This window comes from Herpailurus yagouaroundi, unplaced genomic scaffold, assembly GCF_014898765.1.
Source record: "Herpailurus yagouaroundi ecotype Mexico unplaced genomic scaffold, PumYag 77, whole genome shotgun sequence".
Lineage (NCBI taxonomy): Eukaryota > Metazoa > Chordata > Mammalia > Carnivora > Felidae > Herpailurus > Herpailurus yagouaroundi.
This window is the reverse complement of record NW_024412388.1, coordinates 9,039,138-9,058,643: the sequence shown is the minus strand read 5'-3', so window position 1 is coordinate 9,058,643 and position 19,506 is coordinate 9,039,138. Positions and strand designations below refer to the sequence as shown.

At 45.3% G+C, this 19,506-nt stretch overlaps 1 protein-coding gene across 8 annotated transcripts in view; it reads right to left on the bottom strand.

Annotated features, from left to right (window-relative positions):
* VPS13D (vacuolar protein sorting 13 homolog D) overlaps positions 1 to 19,506 on the bottom strand; it is a 259,048-nt gene that overhangs the window by 225,554 nt on the left and 13,988 nt on the right. For 6 of the 8 annotated variants that reach the window (XM_040461642.1, XM_040461677.1, XM_040461651.1 and 3 more), the window contains exons 6-18: positions 16,686 to 16,802; positions 14,109 to 14,213; positions 12,271 to 12,441; positions 11,736 to 11,836; positions 10,512 to 10,680; positions 7,810 to 7,911; positions 7,453 to 7,654; positions 6,297 to 6,476; positions 5,069 to 5,199; positions 4,162 to 4,237; positions 3,569 to 3,739; positions 2,431 to 2,561; positions 604 to 736 (exon numbers count right to left, since the gene is read on the bottom strand). In XM_040461642.1, coding sequence (XP_040317576.1) covers positions 604 to 736; positions 2,431 to 2,561; positions 3,569 to 3,739; positions 4,162 to 4,237; positions 5,069 to 5,199; positions 6,297 to 6,476; positions 7,453 to 7,654; positions 7,810 to 7,911; positions 10,512 to 10,680; positions 11,736 to 11,836; positions 12,271 to 12,441; positions 14,109 to 14,213; positions 16,686 to 16,802 — 1,789 coding nt within the window. Of the gene's footprint in view, positions 1 to 603; positions 737 to 2,430; positions 2,562 to 3,568; positions 3,740 to 4,161; positions 4,238 to 5,068; positions 5,200 to 6,296; positions 6,477 to 7,452; positions 7,655 to 7,809; positions 7,912 to 10,511; positions 10,681 to 11,735; positions 11,837 to 12,270; positions 12,442 to 14,108; positions 16,615 to 16,685; positions 16,803 to 19,506 lie in introns of those variants that run through there. The other 2 variants (XM_040461683.1, XM_040461700.1) reach the window with 2 other exon arrangements.

The window sequence follows — 19,506 nt, the reverse complement described above, 5'->3', positions numbered from 1 at the left end:
CACTGAAATACACCCAAGAGTTTGAAAATATGTGTACATAAAAGCCTGTACATGAACGTTCACAGCAGACACAACCCAAATGTCCACGAGTTGATGAACGCATGAACAAAACGTGGCATATTCACCCAAAGGAATATTATTCAGGCACAAATAGGAATGAGGTAGAATCTTCACCACAGATAAATCTTGAAAACAGCAGGCTACGTGAAAAAAGTTAGACATAAAAGGCCACATACTGTATGACTGTATTCATATGAAATGTTCACAAGAGTCAAATCCACAGATAGAAAGGTTAATGGCTGGCAGGGCCTGGGAGAGGGGATAATACAGAGTGACAGGGGATGGGTCTACAATTGCTTCATAGGATGATGAAAACGATCCAGATTAGATAAAGCAGTGAAAGGCATGATTCTGTCAATATCCCAATAACAACTGCACTGTCCATCTTAAAACGTATCCCAAGACAGCTATTATCAAAAAAAGTAACAAGTGAACTCTGGAGTTAAAACGTCATAAAAAACCTTTTTAAAACTTTACTTGGCTAAGAACAGACCGATCAATTTATGCAAGGGGATGTTTTTATCACTCCGTGTTCACACATACCTTGGGAATTTGTCAACAGCATTCTCCCTAGATCCACGACAACTAACACGGGATTCTTGAATTTGAAATCATCAGGAAATATCACCTGAGGGGCCGAAATATCTAGTCGCACGGTCCACCTTTTACTTTCCTCCTGTAGAAGTAAAATAAACTGCAAATAAATAATTTATAACACAACTACAAAAACTGAACAGCTTTATCAGCTGGGGCTCAAGCCTTTCTGAAAGCCACACCCAGGGTACGGAGTGACTTCAAGGTATTAGAGCAAAAAGTTTAAAACAAAAGTAGATCCAGGGGCACCTGGGTGGCTCAGTCAGTTAAACATCTGACTCTTGATTTCAGCTCAGGTCATGATCTCAGTCGGTGAGTTCAAATCCCGCTGAACTGTGCTGAGAGTGTGGAGCCTGCTTGGGATTCTCCTCTTCCCGCCCCCCCTTCTCTCTCTCCCCTTCCTCATGTGCTCTCCCTCTCTCAAAATAAACTTAAAAAAAAAAACACACAAGACAAAAGGAGATCCAAATGCGTAAGGATTTGAGCCATTATCACAGGCAAACGTTTAATGTGGGAGGAAAAAGGGGCGCCTGAGCGGCTCAGTCTGTTAGGTGTCTGACTTCGGCTCAGGTCATGATCTCACAGTTCATGGGTTCGAGCCCCATGTCGGTCTCTGCGCTGACAGTGTGGAGCCTGCTTGGGATTCTCTCTCTCTCTCTCTCTCTCTCTCTCTCTCTCTCTCTCTCTCTCTCTCTCCCCTCTTACTCTGTCCCTCCCCTGTTCTCTCTCTCTTCCCCCCCTCAAAATAAACAAACCTTTAAAGTAAATAAATATTAATAAAAATAAAAAAACGTAACAAGTCATGAGTCTATTCACTTTTCTTCTCTGCAACCAAAATCAGCCTCAAATATTTTGCATGCAGTAAAAAGCTAATTTACATAAATGTTTTCAAAAAGAACCCTCTTTGACTAGGAGAACCAATGGATACTAATTGTTGCAATTTGTGTTGAAACACGCACACACAAAAACAAGAAACAGGACTAATTCTCCCTGCCAGAGGACACACTGCCACCGGGTGACACGGAACCTTCCTGCTATCCCTTACGAGGACAGGGGCTCTGCCCTCCCGAGGGAGCCAGGCTCTACCGGCCCCACCTACTGTGGCATCTGAGCAGTGCACTTCCCTGCCACCGGCCCAGGAACTGAGTACCGCTGGACGGTTAAGGTGTTTTCTTAAGGTATCTCTCAGTTCTCCCGATCTAGGCATCCTTGTGTCAGCTGGTCACTTAGCATCACAAAGTAACTATCTCACCCTGGCATCAAAACCGGGCCACCAATGCAGTTGTCTTTCTTCTGATAATAGTAACTGAAGGGGCTGGGCCGCCTGGGTGGCTCAGTCGGTTAAGCGTCCAGCTCTTGCAGTTTGTGGGTTTGAGCCCCACATTGGACTCCGCTGCTGACAGCGTGGAGCCTGCTTGGGATTCTGTCTCTCCCTCTCTCTGACCCTCTCCCACTTGCTCTGTCTCTCTGAAAAATAAATAAACTTAAAAAAAAAAAAGTAAGTGAAGGGGCATGGTTTTCAGTGAAACACTGATAATATATCAGGTCTAGAAAATGGAACAAGTCCTAAGAGTGTTCCAAGACCGATACAAGAAAGAAACATGGTCTAGTCCCAGTCACTTGTTTTTATTCATGAAACCCTGACTGTAAAAGACATGAGATTTTATTTTTTGCTAGTCAAAAAGGATTTCACATTTTTAATCATTGTGGTTGAAACTCGAGTAGGTAAAGAACTTGACGGAAAGAGTGCCTTCCCCTTCTGCTCGCCCCACTTACGATGAAATCACCCACTAGCAGACGGTCGAGAGTCTGTCGGATTTCCGCCTTGGTCTGCATCTTCAGCCTGTTATACTGTCTTCGGGCAGTTTCTGCCACTCTCAGCTCAAGTTCAGACTGATAACCAAACCCTGCAAGATTAGAGACACACAGACAGCAGAGGGAGAACTTTCAAACAGCTGGGTGAGAAAAGACAGCTGCAACGTCTGTTCTCACCAAGAATTTCCAGCAAGGTTAAAAACCTGTCTGTACGAGAGCCTCTCCTGACTTCCACCTGCCCTGCCACTACATACAAAAACAGGGACGAGGCAAAAACGGGGGCACGGCCTGAGGGAGAAAGGCAGTACATGAGGGAAGGGCAACTCAGTCACTAGAATTCCTTAAACCATTTTCTGAACGATCCCAGACTATTCTAAATCTTGAGAGCATAACGTTACATTAAAAGAGAAAATTTAATTTGGAAGGAAATGCCTTCTATCTTCTATCGGTGCCAGAGCAATAAAGCCAAGACATTTACGGCTGTTGCTTACACAAAGACTCAAAAACTGGACCAAAAACTAAAAAAAAGCTCCATTGTTATAAGGAGGGAGAGGGGATACACTTAGGAAAGGACTATTGTTTTATCAACCTCCCTGTCAACAAAAGTGCTTTTTCTGTTTCTGCGATCTCAAATCTCTTTTGGAAACCAAGGGAAGCATGAATAAAGCCGTGATGATAAAGAACAGTGCACGGATGAACTCAGTATTGAACGCTGCACCGGGCAGGGGAAACAGACCACCGACCCCGCCATCTACAGGGAAATCCTTGAGCATTCCTCCTCAGTCCACTGGCCTAAAATATCCTGGGTAGCCAAGGAAACCACCACCCGAATGGAACGGAAAGCATTTTTTAAAATATGCAAAATGGAGGCAAAGTAAAAAAAATATTTAAAGATATTGATTCCTTTTGGAAAAGTAACTTTCCAAGGACATCTACTTTAATCCCATAACTAAGGACAACCCCATCCGTTTGCTCTCCAGGCCTTTCCTACCACTACCAGGTCACTTCGGTTTACAATAACCCTTGTCCAAAGCACTAAAAATGACACGAGGAAGGTCTTTAGAAAGTAACAGAAGATCAAACAAACAAAAAAGTTAACCTGAGGTATGAACCTTTCCCTTGTAGAAAAAGTCTGCTACTTTTTTAATAGCCTGGGGATTGTATATGATGTTCAAGGGCCTCGTGCTGACATTCAGCCGCCTCTCAAAATGGCTGTGCACTGGATTTCTCTCATACAGCATCTCAAAAACTGGGTCATCTGGGTCCGCAGCTGAAGGGAAGAACCAGAGAAAGAAAATGGAACACAACAAAAACAATCACCTTATTCTTGATAACCCATGAGGAATTCTGGGAAAAAGACATTTTCTAAATTATTTTCCAACTAGTTCTCTTTTATGAAAATTTTACAAAACAGAGACTCTAATAAGGATGGACTCGAACTTTCAACAAGAATCCTCAAGAGTGGGCGATTGCAATCACTCCCATTATGGAAACCCAGGCTCTAGAAGCCCTGCGAGTTTACCCCAGCCACACACGGGCTAACCGAGAACACGGTCTCCAAGACGAACACAGACGCACACAACAAACCACTGGGACAAAACAGGACATGCTCCCTCTTACGACTGACCAAGACTACCGATCCATAATCACCACATTTTTAAAGATTAGTTTTAAGGACAGATGACAAATTACCAGGATTCTGATCACTTCTGTCTGCGGATGTTGTCTGGAGACCAAAAGACTGTGAGACTCTGCCAACTTCTTTTTGCTATTAAAACATACACAAAATGCATAAACGTCAGGTGAGCGGGGACAATTTGCCGTGCACACACTTGCTTGAGCTCTGCCCCTTGACATCACTCTCGCTTAGCACAACCAAATCCAAACTCATCTGACATCAGAATACAGAGGACTTCCAGACTGATCTCCCAGGTCTGTGCCTTTTTCCAACCTAAAATGGACAGCAAGCATGCTACTCTGCAGTCAGTGCGTTGAATGAATGATTGCTAAATGAGTATGAAGTAGGTACATAACTTCCTTAGACTTGCACTTTGCACTCCCGCCCTCTCTATAATCACCCCCTGAAAAAAATCACAGACAGGGCAAGTGGCTAAATACTCAACTACTGTGACACATCTGTGCCAACTTAGTAAGATCAAAGATCTAATTAAAAAAGTATACTGAGTATACAAAATTATACATATAGAGATAACCTGAAGTGGTTCTCTTGGAACTCCGCAGAAGAAGAGACTTCCCATCAGTGACCAATGATCAGAAGGCATGAAAATGAATTCCAGACAGAGATGGAACCATTGACTTCGTAATGCAGAAAATAATGGTGCTTATGGCAATCTCTTCCAAAACAGAGCAAACTATTCCACGGCAGTTACGGCACAGAAGAGGAGAAAGGCGCTGCCGTAAATCCCTCCAATATCCATTGACAAATTCAAACAGCTTACTGAATTCCAGGTTGTTTTTCATCAGCCCACCCTTCTCAAGACGACCAAATGAAGCGAGTTAATATTACTTATGGCTGGCCTAACACAGACCACAGTTCACCACCCCCTGCACGAAGCAGCCGTCCTACCGCTGTACGTACTGAATTAGGGAACACCAGAAGGGGAAACACGGTTCCTTCTGTGGCCAGGTCTCGAAGAAACAGTCCACCCAACCGGACTGAGAGCAAGGAGGAATTTCTTCGAGGAAGAGACTCTGCTAGTAGTTTCACGTCTACAAAAAAATAAATGTAAGAGCTAATACTATGCCATGACACCCCAAAGCACTTTACAAGTATGAGATACAATATTTTGCAGAGGACAATTAAGTATCATGGAGTCTTTTGTCTCAAAAACAGAACAAAAAATCCTATTTATACATCGATAGGTGCACATAAATCTCTCTACATGAACACATAAGGAATATGAGAAGTTGCCTAACAGCATGAATTCTAAACAGAGCATATTACAATGAAGTTCAAGCAATCTGCTGGTTCACACTACGTTTATGAAATCTCAGCTCTCAAGATTATAAAGTCAAACAAACTGCTGATCAGTCACCTTTATATTACTGAGATATGTGGCTATCTTATGGACCAAAATAAAAATATTGGTGAGATGTGAAAAACCAATGCCTGCACATTTATACACCTTTAATTCAAAGTCACAACAGCAGGTCAAACATGGTCAATCCTCGTTATTCATGGGTTCCAGTTTTGTGAATTCACCTACTCACTAAAATTTATTTATAACCTGAGATCAACCTTCACTGTGCTTCTCAGGACACGCGCAGAGCAGAAAGAAACCTGAGTCCGCTGACGTGCCTGCTCGCAGCCAAGGCCGAAGCAGGCAGCACTGCTCTGCCTTCCTGGCTAGGCTTGGTTCACACGGCACACAAGAGCCCCTCTCGTGGTCTATTTAGTGCCAAGTTTTTTGCATCTTTGTGCTTTCTGTTGGTGATTTCACCATTTAAAATGGCCCCCAAGATAGTGAAGTGCTGTGCCTTACGGTAGACGAGCTTCACTCAGGCACGAGTTACGGTGCCGCTGGCCACGAGCTCAGTATTAATGTCTCAACGACACATGTTAAATAAGTGTCTTTAAACACAGACACACAAGAAACAAGGTTCTGTACCGATCCCTTGGTGGATGTTCTGACCAGAGGCTGGCAGGCACCTAACCTCGTACGCCCCCTAGTGGCACTGACTCAGCAGTCAATCATTCAGTGCTCACCGCAACTTTCTAGAACATAACTACCACGAATAAGGAGACTCCAGTGGACCCTGGTGCCAGGGGAGAGAAACAGCATCAGGCGGTTCCCTGGGGGCAGCACCTGAAAACTCGAGCTGCATAAACGCGCTCTCCTGCGTCTGCAGGGCGCCCGGCTCCTGGTGCAGCAAGGTCACAGTGCCCCGCTGTAGCTGCAAGTTCAGTCTGGCAAAGATGTGGTCCCGCTTCGTATATGTGTTCACACAGGAGGCGTCGGCAGTGGGGTCAAAAAACTCCTCAGTGCCTGAGCGTGAGGAAGAAAAGACTTTAGGGGAAAACGGGACAATTAAAATGGCACCACCAGGCACGCTACCAAAGTTATGATGACATTATTGAACTATCTCCCCCTTTTTTCAGGAAGAACCCCAAAGTCATGGGTGACTGTTTCATTCCTGATGTAAAACGATCCTAACTATCTTGTAAGAGATCTTATCAACTTAAACAAGGAAGGATATTAAGATTCATGACAAAGTACGACATCAGCAACACAGCACGCCCGACACAGTGACATGTTCCACGTCTGCGCCGTCCAGCACAGGAGCCGCCAACCGCAAGTGCCTTCAAGCACTGCGGCTAACGTCGCTTGAAACAGAAAAGAATTCTTCTTAATTTTAATTAATTTAAACCTAAATAGCCATCTGTGACTACGGCTACCAAAACGGACAGCGTGGGTCTGAAGAGCAGCCCTGGACCGATATTCAAGCTTCAGGGCTTAAACCTTTTGAACTTGCTCAGTTCTCCTACAATCATGACCCCTCAGATCTACCTGAAACTGTGCTAATTATTCAAATTTAGTAACAAAGCTGCAGATGAAGTATCTCTCAAAATTTCCTCCATCTGAATCTGTGAACATGACACAAACCATTTTACAAATGTCTATTTTTTTTAATGTTAATTTTTGAGAGAGAGAAAGAGAGAGAGACAGAGGGAGGGAGGGAGAGAGGGCAGAGAGAGAGGGAGACATAGAATCCAAAGCAGGTTCCAGGCTCTGAGCTGTCAGCACAGAGCCTGACGCGGGGCTCAAACTCACGGACTGCAAGATCATGACCTCAAAGTCAGACGCTTAACCAACTCAGCCACCCAGGGGCCCCAAATGTCTACTTTTTTCATTTGAAAAATACCATGGGCCATTGCACAAATAACAGATGAATTCTGATGAACCAAGTGTCTCCCTTAGCAACTGGGCCAGGGCAGGGAAGTGAGGGCCAGCTCCCCCTTACCTAGGATCTCCTCGGGGTTCCACTGTTCATGCTGTTCTGCTGAAAGACCCTCGACCACTCTCCCCTCAGGGCTCTGCTGCCCGTACCAGCCTCCCCAGCCAGGAAACCAGGACTGAAGGTACTGCAGCATCCAGCTGCCTCCGCTGGGCTCTGGGTCCCCAGGAGAGTCGCCTGGAGAATCAAATTGAGGCTCTCGTAGGCTCTGTGTCAACCAGAAATGAGCAAACGTGAGTCCCCAAGACAGAAACAAGAGGTCATGAGCCACTGACTATTCTTTGCCCCCAGAGAAGCACATCAAAACTGAAGCATTCTGAGCGCGTTGGCTCTGAACACATCTTCTCACAGAGGATTTCTTACCTCTGCCAATTCTTCTTGTTTGTGAAATCGTTCATGAACCAGTTCACGCAAAATCTTCAACTCCTCAAAGCTCTGTTCCTCTTCAATCCGACACATTTCCTCCTGTTTTGGGTTAACACAAAACAAACAAAATGGGTCTTATAGCTCCAGAGAAACTGGACACCTTCACTGACCACCAGTACTGTGAGGGAATCTATCTGGGCCCAACATTCCCACTTAAAGCCAAGGAACAATGAAGATGAATAGTTTCAGCTTTTCCACACACAATGCCATAGATTTTATTTGGTCTCCGGGGACTAACAGCAAATACAGAAGGAACAGAGAACAGTGCTTGGTTGAAAATTAGTAACTGGGGGTGCCTGGGTGGTTCAGTCAGTTGAGCGTCCAACTCTTGATTTTGGCTCAGGTCATGATCTCTGGATTAGTGAGTTCAAGCCCTACACCGGTGCTGACAGTGCTGAGCCTGTTTGGGATCATCTCTCTCTCTCGCTCTCTCTGCCCCTCCCCTCCTCTCTCTCTCTCTCTCAAAATAAATAAATAAACTTAAAAAAAAAAAAAAAAAAAAGAGGGGCGCCTGGGTGGCTCAGTCAGTTGGGCGTCCGACCTCGGCTCAGGTCATGATCTCACTGCTTGTGAGTTCGAGCCCCGCATCAGGCTCTATGCTGACAGCTCAGAGCCTGCAGCCTGCTTCAGATTCTGTCTCCATCTCTCTGCCCCTCTCCAGCTGTGCTCTGTCTCTTTCTCTCTCAAATATAAATAAATAAACATTAAAAAAATTAAAAAAAGAAAAGAAAGAAAAGGAGTAACTGAAGTGTAGGTGCTGCTACACTACCGCGTGCACGGTCCCGACAGAGGCGCCAAAGTGTTTTCATGCGCGTGACCTCCGTTACTCAAAGTAGGGGGCTATTTGGTATCCCTCCCACTTCAGATGAGGAAACTGAGGACCAAGTTTACACCGTAAGTGTGCGGTGTAAACAGTTCCTGTACGTGTCATGTGGGACATCAGCAAGGACGTGCTCATCTTAACGTGCTTCCTGACAGTTAGGAAAGAACAGTGGTGGCCAGCTACGTACAAAGATAAAAAAGAAAGTAGAATTAACTGTCCTAAACTGTTTCTTACACCCTAACATCAAGAAAAAGAAGATTAAGGGGCGCCTGGATGGAGTCCAACTTCGGCTCGGGGCATGATCTTGCAGTTCATGAGTTCGAGCCCTGCATCGGGCTCTGTATTGACAGCTCAGAGCCTGGAGCCTGCTTTGGGGTCCGTGTCTCCCTCTCTCTCTCTGCCCCTTCCCCACTCATGCTCTGTCTCTCTCTCTCTCTCTCTCAAAAATAAACATTTAAAAAAAATTTTTTTTTAAAGAAAAAGGACATTATGTTTACTTTCTCACCTCACTGTGAGTTTATACTTCTCTCTCCCTCCATGTTTTTGCCTGTGCCTTTAAGAAAACCATCCAAAACGAAATGTCTGGTTTATTCCAACCTTTTCATAAGGTTCCTATGGTGGAAAAGGCATTAACCAAGTGAGCGGGTCACGCCTCAGGGAGCCGGCAGGAGACACAGAGCACCGAGTGGCTCAGCACTGCCACTGGTGACCACACACTGGGTTGCTGTTACGGGCTGAATGTTTGCGACCCCCAAAATTCAAATGTTGGAGACATAACCCCCAGTGTGATGGGATTTGAAGATGGGGCCTTTGGAAGATAATTCGGTTTAGTGCCCTTATAGGAGAAGGAAGACAGATCTCTCTCCACCCAAGAAAGGCCACGTGAGCACACAGTGAGAAGGCAACTGTCTACAAGTCCCAAGGAGACTCTTGCCAGAACCCAGCCCTACTGGCACCTTGATCTGGGACTTCGCAGCCTCCAGAACTGTGAGATACACAGCTGCTGTTTAAGGCCCTCGGTCTGTGGCATTTAGTGATAGCAGTCCGAGCTGACTGAGACGGATGCTGAAGGGAAACTTGGAAGTGTTTACTAAAGAACAGTTCATTAAGACACAGTACCTGTGCCAAAATACTGGACACGGTCTAAATTGCTATCGCAAAAACTGCTGCTCATAAGCCCAAGACAAATCGAGGAACAGAACAATCCCCACTCCCTTCCCCAAGGAGACAGAGGCAGACAGACTAAAGCAGTGGAGTGGAGTCCCACGCCAGGACTCCAGGGACAGTGGTTCTAAGGGCGTCCAGCCCTACGGTGACCTTGCCTTCACCTCCTGCTTCACCCCCTCCACCTAGCCTCTACCTCAAAAAACCTAAGGTCAATGAAGTCAACTGGGATTGGGGAAAATAGAGGCCAAAGTCTACAGGGATTAGTCAGAGACTCTGGAGGAAAAGAATACTGATGAGGACCAGGCTTTGAAGAGACACAGGGGATGAGATGGGTCCTACACAGGCAGCCAGGGGAGGAGGGGAGTGACACAAAGGTGTGGGTGGCAGGACCATGGCCACCTTTATTCCCCACCCCACCCCCACCGTGGTCTGGCTCTCCTCCAGCAACAGAAGGTGGAGGATGTTTCTGGCCAAGGCAGGGCCGTGGCCTTCCAAGAAGTTTTCACCCAGTAAAACCAACTCTACCCTCTAAAATTACAGTCGTTTGCCAGGGACTCTATTTCCTCAAAGATTCCATTCTCTTCAGCTTTTGAGAGATGTTTTTATCCTCTGAATGAAGACATGACATGCAGGACAACAGCCCCCTCACCTTGTCGTCCGCAGGCAGCAAGCCTCCTTTCAGCTTGCTGAAGTATTTGTCGGTGTAAGACACAGCGTCGCGGGCGCGGTGTAACAAGAAGTCCCAGGTACAGCGCTTCCTCTCCTCTCGGATCTCATTCAGGTTAGCATTCAAAGCGAAATACCACCATTCTCGGCAGCTGAGGTGTGGCATGACGATGTTAATTACTTCTTACAAAAGCAACTAAAATGCCATCAACCCAGGACAATCCACATAATCCTATTCCTTCCTCTTCTGAAATCTCTGTTCTCTCCTCAGCCAGCACTTTATGCCTGCAGCTCATTTTAACATTAGGCTAAACCCAACATGTGGCCAAAGTCCATCTGCTGACAAAGAACATCAAAGAATAGATTCTCAACCCACACACCAATTGTAATATAATACTCGATTGGTCTCAATTACTCATAACAGTAAGTCCCATCCACTGACAGATAATCAACTGGTGACCGCAAGGTAAAGACCATCTTAAGATGATCAGCAAGGATTTGGATACTAAAGAGTTTTTTGGCACACTTCAGGAAAGACATGGAAATACACGGGATCTTTTAAAAGTTTTAGGGGTGTCTGGGTGGCGCAGTCGGTTGAGCGTCCGACTTTGGCTCAGGTCACGATCTCACAGTTCGTGGGTTCAAGCCCCGCATCAGGCTCTGTGCTGACAGCTCAGAGCCTGGAGCCTGCTTCGGATTCTGTGTCTCCCTCTCTCTCTGCCCCTTCCCCACTCATGCTCTGTCTCTCAAAAATGAACAAAGTTAAAAAAAAAAAAAATTTTTTTTTTAATTTTAATATATTGGACGGGTCACATTTATCACTACAACAGGAAAAGACTCCTTTTTGCCACAGAAGTTAGAAAGTGCACTACATAAATGCTGCCCTAACAACACGAGAGAACAGACAGAGGCAGGAAGGTTCAAAGACCACTACAAAGTGTTTCCTACACAGTCAGACCCCACCCGAGCAACACCAGCCTACTTGCTCAGCGAGGCGCAGAGGATCTTAACTCCACCGCACTCCATCTGACAGTAAACCCACGACACCAACTACACGTATGACAACAACACCAGCGTAGATCAACAACAGAAATGGCATGGGAACAGCCAGAAAAATCGACCGTGTTTTTAGCTCCTCATCTCCTCAAACAAAAAAACATTCTGTAACACGCATGTCACATACAACAGGTAATTGATAGGTCCTTACTTCTCCGATACAGCCACTCTGGGTTTCCACTTTCGGAACTTCACCTGCCTCTCCTTCCGTTCCAGCTCCTTGAGGAATTCCATGATCTGCCGGTGTTGCAGCTTTTCGTCAGAGGTTAAGAGATCAGTAGGTTAGAACTGACGTGTTTCGTCTACTCAGTTAAGACATCTCTCTACCAAGAACAATTCGTATTGGTCAAGCCGCTGAACTGAAATCCAGTGCAAACTGGAGACCACATATCCGCATCAGTTGGCAATGGTCTCTGACCGCGAACAGTGAGGTATTCAGATGTACTCCGTCACTCAGACTCTTAGTTCAGCACTTCAACGCCAAATCAAAACTAACCTGAGGGCAACCCGATCCGACTGTGTAACACACGGCGGGATCTTGCACCCCAGGAGACAGCTATGGGCTCATGAGCACTTCCTTTCCCACTACGGGCTGTGAAGTATTGAGACCCTTCTATCAAAGTGCTTCTTTTGCCCCAGTTACCAGTGCAACAGGGAGAATATAAACCACTGGGAAGAAAGAGTACCTGAGACAGTTTCAAGGGGATGGTCTCCAGATGAATATCGCATTCAATACGGGGGGTGTGTCGCGACCTCAGAGGTTCTTTGGCGCAATTTCTCTTCAAAAGAGCAGATGCACACACAGGTTCCAGGATGTAGTGATGATCGCGACTCTCCATGCTCTTGTCCATGGCCTCCTGGGTGTGACAAGAACGTCTGTCATTACAGCAAATGTTTTCAGGATCAAGTTACATGCTGGTAGTTATCTAATCTAGGGGATATTACCTCAGAATCCAAAGTCAAGATAAAACAGGGAGCCTAAAGCTCTCTAGCATTTCTCCTAAAGTTTATTTATTTTGAGAGAGAGAGAAAAAGAGAGAGCAGGGGAGGGGCAGAGAGAGAGAGGAAGACAGAGAATCCCGAGCAGGCTCCTCGCTCACTTCACGCAAGTCTCAAACTCACAAACCTTGAGATCATGACCTGGGCCAAAATCAAGAGTCAGACACTTAACCAACTGAGCCACCCAGGCACCCCATAAAGTTCTCCAGCATTTCTTTAAAAATTTATCTGTATTTCTGATTAGGTAAAATGTTCACAAGGTTCAAAACTGAAAGGCAAATAAAAGGTGAAATCTCTCCTTCCGACTCCATCCACTAGCCACCCAATTATTCTCCCCAGAAGCAACCAATAACACCAGTTTCTTATGTATCCCACCAGAGGCATTCTGTGTATGTTCAGAGAACTCAATGATTTTCTGGCTTTTTAACTATTCTCATACAAATGGTACATATGCTGTTTTACCTCAATTTTGTAAACTTAACACTAACTCTTAGAGACAATTCTATATTCATCATAAAGATCTTTGTTCTTATTTTTTTATAGCTGTAAACGGCTCTACTGTATGGATGCACAGTACTTATTTAATTGAATTAGCAAAACAAAGCCATTCTGTACAACAGCATGCAAGCCAAAGAAAACCTTGGGTGAGGGGAAAACATGAGTCCTTTTTCTCCATTCCACTTAAACCACCTATGATTTCTTTACTGAAGATTAAAGTCGGAATTTTTCTATCCTTCACAAACAGTAATACTTTATGTCCCATGTTTTTAATGACTTTCTAAGTATTTCTTAAAAGAATACCACCAAAGGGCAAGTTTCAACATTTATATAAGAAAGCCCTTCTTTGAGAATCACATCTGGTGCTTCGTTCACTTAAAATCTGGATGTCAAGGGGTGCCTGGGTAACCCAGACGGTTGTTGAACGTCCGACTCTTGATCTCAGCTCAGGTCATAATGTCAAGGTCCATGGGGTGAAGCCCCACATCAGGCTCTGTGCCGGCAGTGCATAGCCTGCTTGGGGTTCTCTCTCTGTCCTTCCCCAGCTCACTCACTGTCTCTTACTCTCTCTCAAAATAAACTGAAAAAATTAAAATAAAAATCTCGATGTCAAAAAAAAACACAAATAAATAAAAAATAAAATGAAAATCTGGAGGTCAAGTTTGTGATGGCTTAAAGACTAGATAACTATAACATGTTAGATGCCTACTGTGGAATACTGTGCAGTGGTCAGAGGCAATGAACTAGAAATATAAACAGCAATCTTGATCGATCTTAAAAACACAGCTTTAAGTGGAAAAAAAGAAATTTACAATGCAATATAAACGTGAAACATACCCCAAACACTATATATTGTTCAGAATTACATGCATACCAAGTTCCTCAAGCAAACCCACTTGAGCATGGATGCCGATGGACGAAGAGTGGGATGGGATGAGGACCACGGCCACAGAGAACAAACACCGGCGTGGCAGGGACCCCACACTCCAGTGCTGTGTTCCAATAAAGCCTTCTGCCAGAGTCATACCTGTAACTCCACCTGAGGCAAATCCCCCAATAAAGTGCAATCGACATCCCAATAGATGCTAAACTCTGCCACATCTAGTTGTTTTTTCCGCATTAACTTCTGTACCTGGGGTAAAACAGGGAAGAAAATAAGATGACTCTCTTCATTCACAAACTCCATTCACTCATTCAACAAACCACTTCTGAGGAAGCATGTGTCAGGCACTTGGCAAGGTGCTGGGGATACAAAACTGAATTAAAACATGGGTTTTGCTCTTACGGTTTTCCAAATCTAGCTAACTAGGGAGACAGGCATGCCACAATTTTAATCAAGCAGAGGGAAAGCAGAAAAATAGAGAAGATGCTATAAGCAAACAAAAGCGAAAATGTCACGGGTGAATAAGCATCAAAAGACGGGTATGTTGCTAGCACAGGGCAGCGGGGGAAGGATGGGGACACGTGTCAGAGTGCAAGGTCCACCGTACGAAAGGCGTGATATCTTCAGAGGATGGGGACTACACGTGTGATGGGAGCGCTGTCCTCTCGATGTGGGGGCAGCACTGGTACACAGGCACGAACACACATGTGGAGTGGGGTGCTAAGTGCTGACAATACCCAGGTGTGCCGGGTTAAGTGGTTTCCCTCCCCCCAAAACTTCATGTCCTCCTGGAACCTGTGAATGGGACATTATTTGGAAATAGGGTCTTTACTGATGTAATCATATTAAAACGAGGTCATACCAGACGAGGATGGGCCCTCATCTAATGACCGATGCCCTTCTGAGAAGAGAAGGCAGACACATGGGGGAGGAAGACCACACGACAGAGGCAGGGATGGAGTGACGTATCCCCAAGCCACGGAACGCCAAGGTTAACCATCAGAAGCAAGGAGGGGCAGTTTCTCCCACAGAGCCTCCGGATGGAACCGACCCGGCAAACACCTTGATTCCGGACTTCAGGCCTCCAGGATTAAAGAGAATAAATTTCTGTCGTTATAAGCCATTTTGTTCATGGTAATTTGTGAAGGCGGCCCTAGGAAACGAATACACAAGGAAAGGAAGTGGATGCCATACTAAGGAGTCTGGACTTCACACTCGAGGAGCCATGGAGCCATGGAGGGTTTTGAGGTAGGCATGCACCAGGCTTAGATATCTGTTCTGTTCAGAAACAGAACTCTGGCAACACTGCAAAGTAGAGCTTTCCCCTTCGGTGTGCTAGAGAAAACGAATCATGAGTGGATCGAGAAATGAGCAAGTTTACAGGCTCCAGTTACACTTTAGAAACATCGGCCTGACCACCTCCAGCCTCAAGCAGCCACATGCATTTGCCCCAGCGCCCTGTACAAATAATATTGTATTTCCATGTGGGCCATGATGTGGAAGAGACTGGGAAGCACTGGTTTAGAAAGAACCAAGGGCCTGGGATGGAAGCACCAGGATATTTTATCAGCCTGGGCCAAAGTTTACAGGATCCTAAAGTGAGACAGTGGCCGTGAGGATACGAGGTAGGGACACATTTGAGACCTTGTGCAAGGAAAACTGGCAGGGTGCTGTGAGCAGATGGATATGGAAGTTGAGGAACAAGAAGCAAAAGGAGGAGCCCGGGTTTCTGGAGGTCAGTGCAGTGGCTCAGAACACACGCTCCGGAGCAGGGATGGCAAACTTCCGCAAAGGGCCAGAGAGCAAATGTGAAGAAGCCTTCACGGACCGTGGAGTTGCGGTTGTAACTACTCAACTCTGCCCACCAGAGCACAAAGGCAGCCCTGCACAACATGTAAATGACGGGTGTGGCAGTGATCCGGTAATTCTTTACAGACAAGAAGGGGGAGTGGGGGAACTTTGCTCTCCAGTCCACAGTTTGCAAACCCCACTTGGCAGCTGGGCCACGCAGCTTCAGGACCTGGCCCTTCCACTCCATCGCTGTGCACCTTAGCACCTTCGGCTGTGTGTAGGAGGAGGCTGACAGAGGTGCGGTAAAGAGCACTGAATATTCAACGAGGTTAATCACGTGAAGCACTAAGAAAAGTGCCTGGCATGGGAAAGGGCTCAAAAGAGGTTAGTTTCGTGTGTTTTAATACTCCATAACATGTTAGAGAATAAAGGGAAAAAGCTGGTTTCAGGGACGCAAAATGGGCCAATGGAACATAATGGGATAATTTTGGTTGTGACACTAAAACACCACAGAGGTGTCCCGCAGGTAAAGCCCATGAACCAGGAGGCCACAAGGAGGTGGAGAATGGAGTTCAAGATGTGCAAGGCATCGACAAGTATTCCCAGAGGATGGCTCAATCTGTGAAACAGAAAGAGTTTACCCCCAGAGGTGCACACAGTATGAGAACTCAGTTTCTTCAGGCACAAGATAAATGGGGCCGCATCGACGTTGAACGGATGAGCGAAGTAACAAAAGGTCAGAGAAAATGAGCCATTTTCCTATTTTGGTAAATTAATCTGTTGGCACAGACAAGAGGCGCGCACAGCCACCCAAGAACTTGGTGAGGAAGAACGCAGCCTCCTTTACATAACACGAAACGACAAAGGCAGAACCCCAAATTCCCTAAAACCAGTGCTTTCTTCCTGGTTAGTGGGCCAGTTCATACTCACAGGCTCATTCACAGCATTCTGCATGGACACATTCTTAATACAGATGCCAAATGCAAAAGGATGGGACGGATTGGTAACACCATCTTCAAAGCGCAAATGGACATCTTGAATTTTTAACTGCAAGGGGGAGAAAAAAGGAAAATGCACTTTGACATGTGCTGCAGGTAGAATACCACAGGGAGACGTCAAACTGCCCTTAGCATTTAAGTAAACTACAGCAGGTAGTTTACACAAATGCTTAGGGCACACACACCATTCCAGAAGACCCCTTAAAGAAACATTCAAAGAAATACCACTGGATCTAGATAACTGGCCTGCCCTCTCCTACGATACCTTAATCTTGCCCCAGTGTCCCGGCACCTAGACTCAGGAACACCAGGAGGGCACATACACTTTGTACCTGTTTACCTCCCCTTGCCCCTGCGGGTGGGCTACAGAAAAGGCACTCTGCTTCAGTGAATTAAAAAACGTTAACAGAAAGCGAAAAGACAACCCATAGGATGAGAGAAAATATCTGCAAATCATACATCTAATAAGGGACTAGAATCCCAAAATACACAAGGAACACTTGCCACCCAACAGTAAACAAATAAACCAGGGCACCTGGATGGCTCAGTCAACTGAGCGTTCAATTTGGGCTCAGGCCACGATCCCACGGTCATGGGATCAAGCCCCACGTCCAGCTCTCCACTGAATGTGGAGCCTGCTTAGGATTCTGTCTCTCTCTCCCTCTGCCCCTCTCCCCGGCTCACACTTCCTCAAGAAAAGAAAATTTAAAAAATTTTTAGTAATTAAAAAAATAAAATAAACCAATGTTTTCAATGGAAATGGGATCTGGATAGACATTTCTCAAAAAAAGATACACAAGCGGCCATAAGCACATGGAAAGATGTTCAACATTAGCCGTTAAGGAAAGGCAAGTTAAAACCACAGTGAGGTATCACCTCATACCCACTAGTCTGGTTATTATCAAAAGATAGACAGTAACAAGTGTTGAGGAGGATGTGGAGAAATTAAAAAGTTCATACGTTTAAATGGTGAAATTGTAAAACAGCACAGCCCCTTTGGAAAACAGTCTGTCAGTTCCTCATGAAATTAAACACAGAGTTACCATATGACTCCACAATTCTACTCCTAGGTATGTACTTAAGAAAACTGAAAACATATATGCACACAAAACCACACACACGAATGTTTATACCAGCATTATTTACAATAGCTAAAAAGTGGAAACAACCCAAATGTCCATCAACTGATAAGCAGATAAACACAATGTAGTATCGCCTGAAAACCGCAAAAACCCTCAGTATGAATACTCCATTCAAACTCCTGCACTTTGAGGAGGTTTCTAGCAGCCTAAAGCTGCGTGCCTGGGACATGCCGGCCTCCTCCTGAGTTCCTGTCTGGAAAAGCTCAGGGCTGTTTGTTCCAGCCAACGCCTGACAATAGGTCCCTGACCTCCCTTCCTTAAAAGCACTGACCCAGAAGGGCTTACAATTGTGAATCCTTTCTCTGTCCCTATGAGATGTGTGTGTATCTCCTACAATCAAGGACATGAAAGCCGTTCCTCTGAAATGTAATCATCAGGAAGGAGAGGCCCTGTCTCCCAATCTCTGTGGGAGCACAGAAGCCCAGCCAGCAGATACAGCTGGCCTTATCACATTGACACTGACCTTTTAGAATTCTTCACCTGAGCCCCCCCCCCCACACCGATCCCACCTCACTCTCCCTTTCAAAGGCCTAGTCACCTCTGTGCAAACTGGAACAGAGCTCTGCTCCTGCCACTTCTGTCAGTAGTTACTGAATAAAATCTGTTTTCACTGCTTCAACTAACATCCAGCTTTGTTTATCTTTGACAATCCATACACGGGAACACTTTATTCAGTCTTAAAAAGGAATAAAGTGCTGGTACATGCCACAACACGGATGAACCTTGAAAGTATTATGCCAAGTGCAAGAAGCCAGACGCAAAAGGCCACGTGATGAACGATCACACGGATGTGAGATGTCCAAACCAGGCAATTTCCATAAAGAAGATAGATTAGAGGGGGGCTAGAGGGAGAGGAGAAATGGGAGTAGCTACTAAGTGGGCGTGAAGTTTCTTTTTGGGGTAATGAAGGTGTTTTGGAATTAGAGAGTGGTAATCTAGGCACTTTGTAAATACACTAAAAAACACTAGAGTGTACATGTTAAAAGTCTGTGAACTTTATGGGGCGCCTAGGTGGCTCAGTCAGTTAAGCGTCCAACTCCAGCTCAGGTCATGATCTCATGGTTCGTGAGTTCAAGCCCCACGTCGGGCTCTGTGCTGACAGCTCAGAGCCTGGAGCCTGCTTTGGATTCTGTGTCTCCCTCTGTCTCTCTGTCTCTCTCTCTCTGCCCCTTCCTTGCTCGTGCTCTGTCTCTCAAATATTAAAAAAAAATTTTTTTTTTAAGTATGAACTTTATGGAATGTTAACTAAATCTCAATAAAGCTATTATTAAAAATAAAAATAATGAATTATTTAAAATTAATGAAAGCTAAAAAAACCTTAAAAATACAACTGCCTAAAACAATTCAAAGCACTCACCTCAAATGTACCAATCTCTTTGTCAACGTTCTGACAGTTATGAAACCAACAACCTCAGACTGCATTTTTGGGGGAAGTGGTGTACCCTGAAACCATTTTGGCCTCTGTCACCTTGGCAATGCAAGAAAACCCCGGAGGTAGTAATAAGTACAGCCTTACTCTTATGGCACTCATGAACATCAGTGTGGACCCTGATCTAGTTTTTGAGGACAAAACAAAATTGTAATTAAAGCAGAAAATGTGGCCAGCAGCCC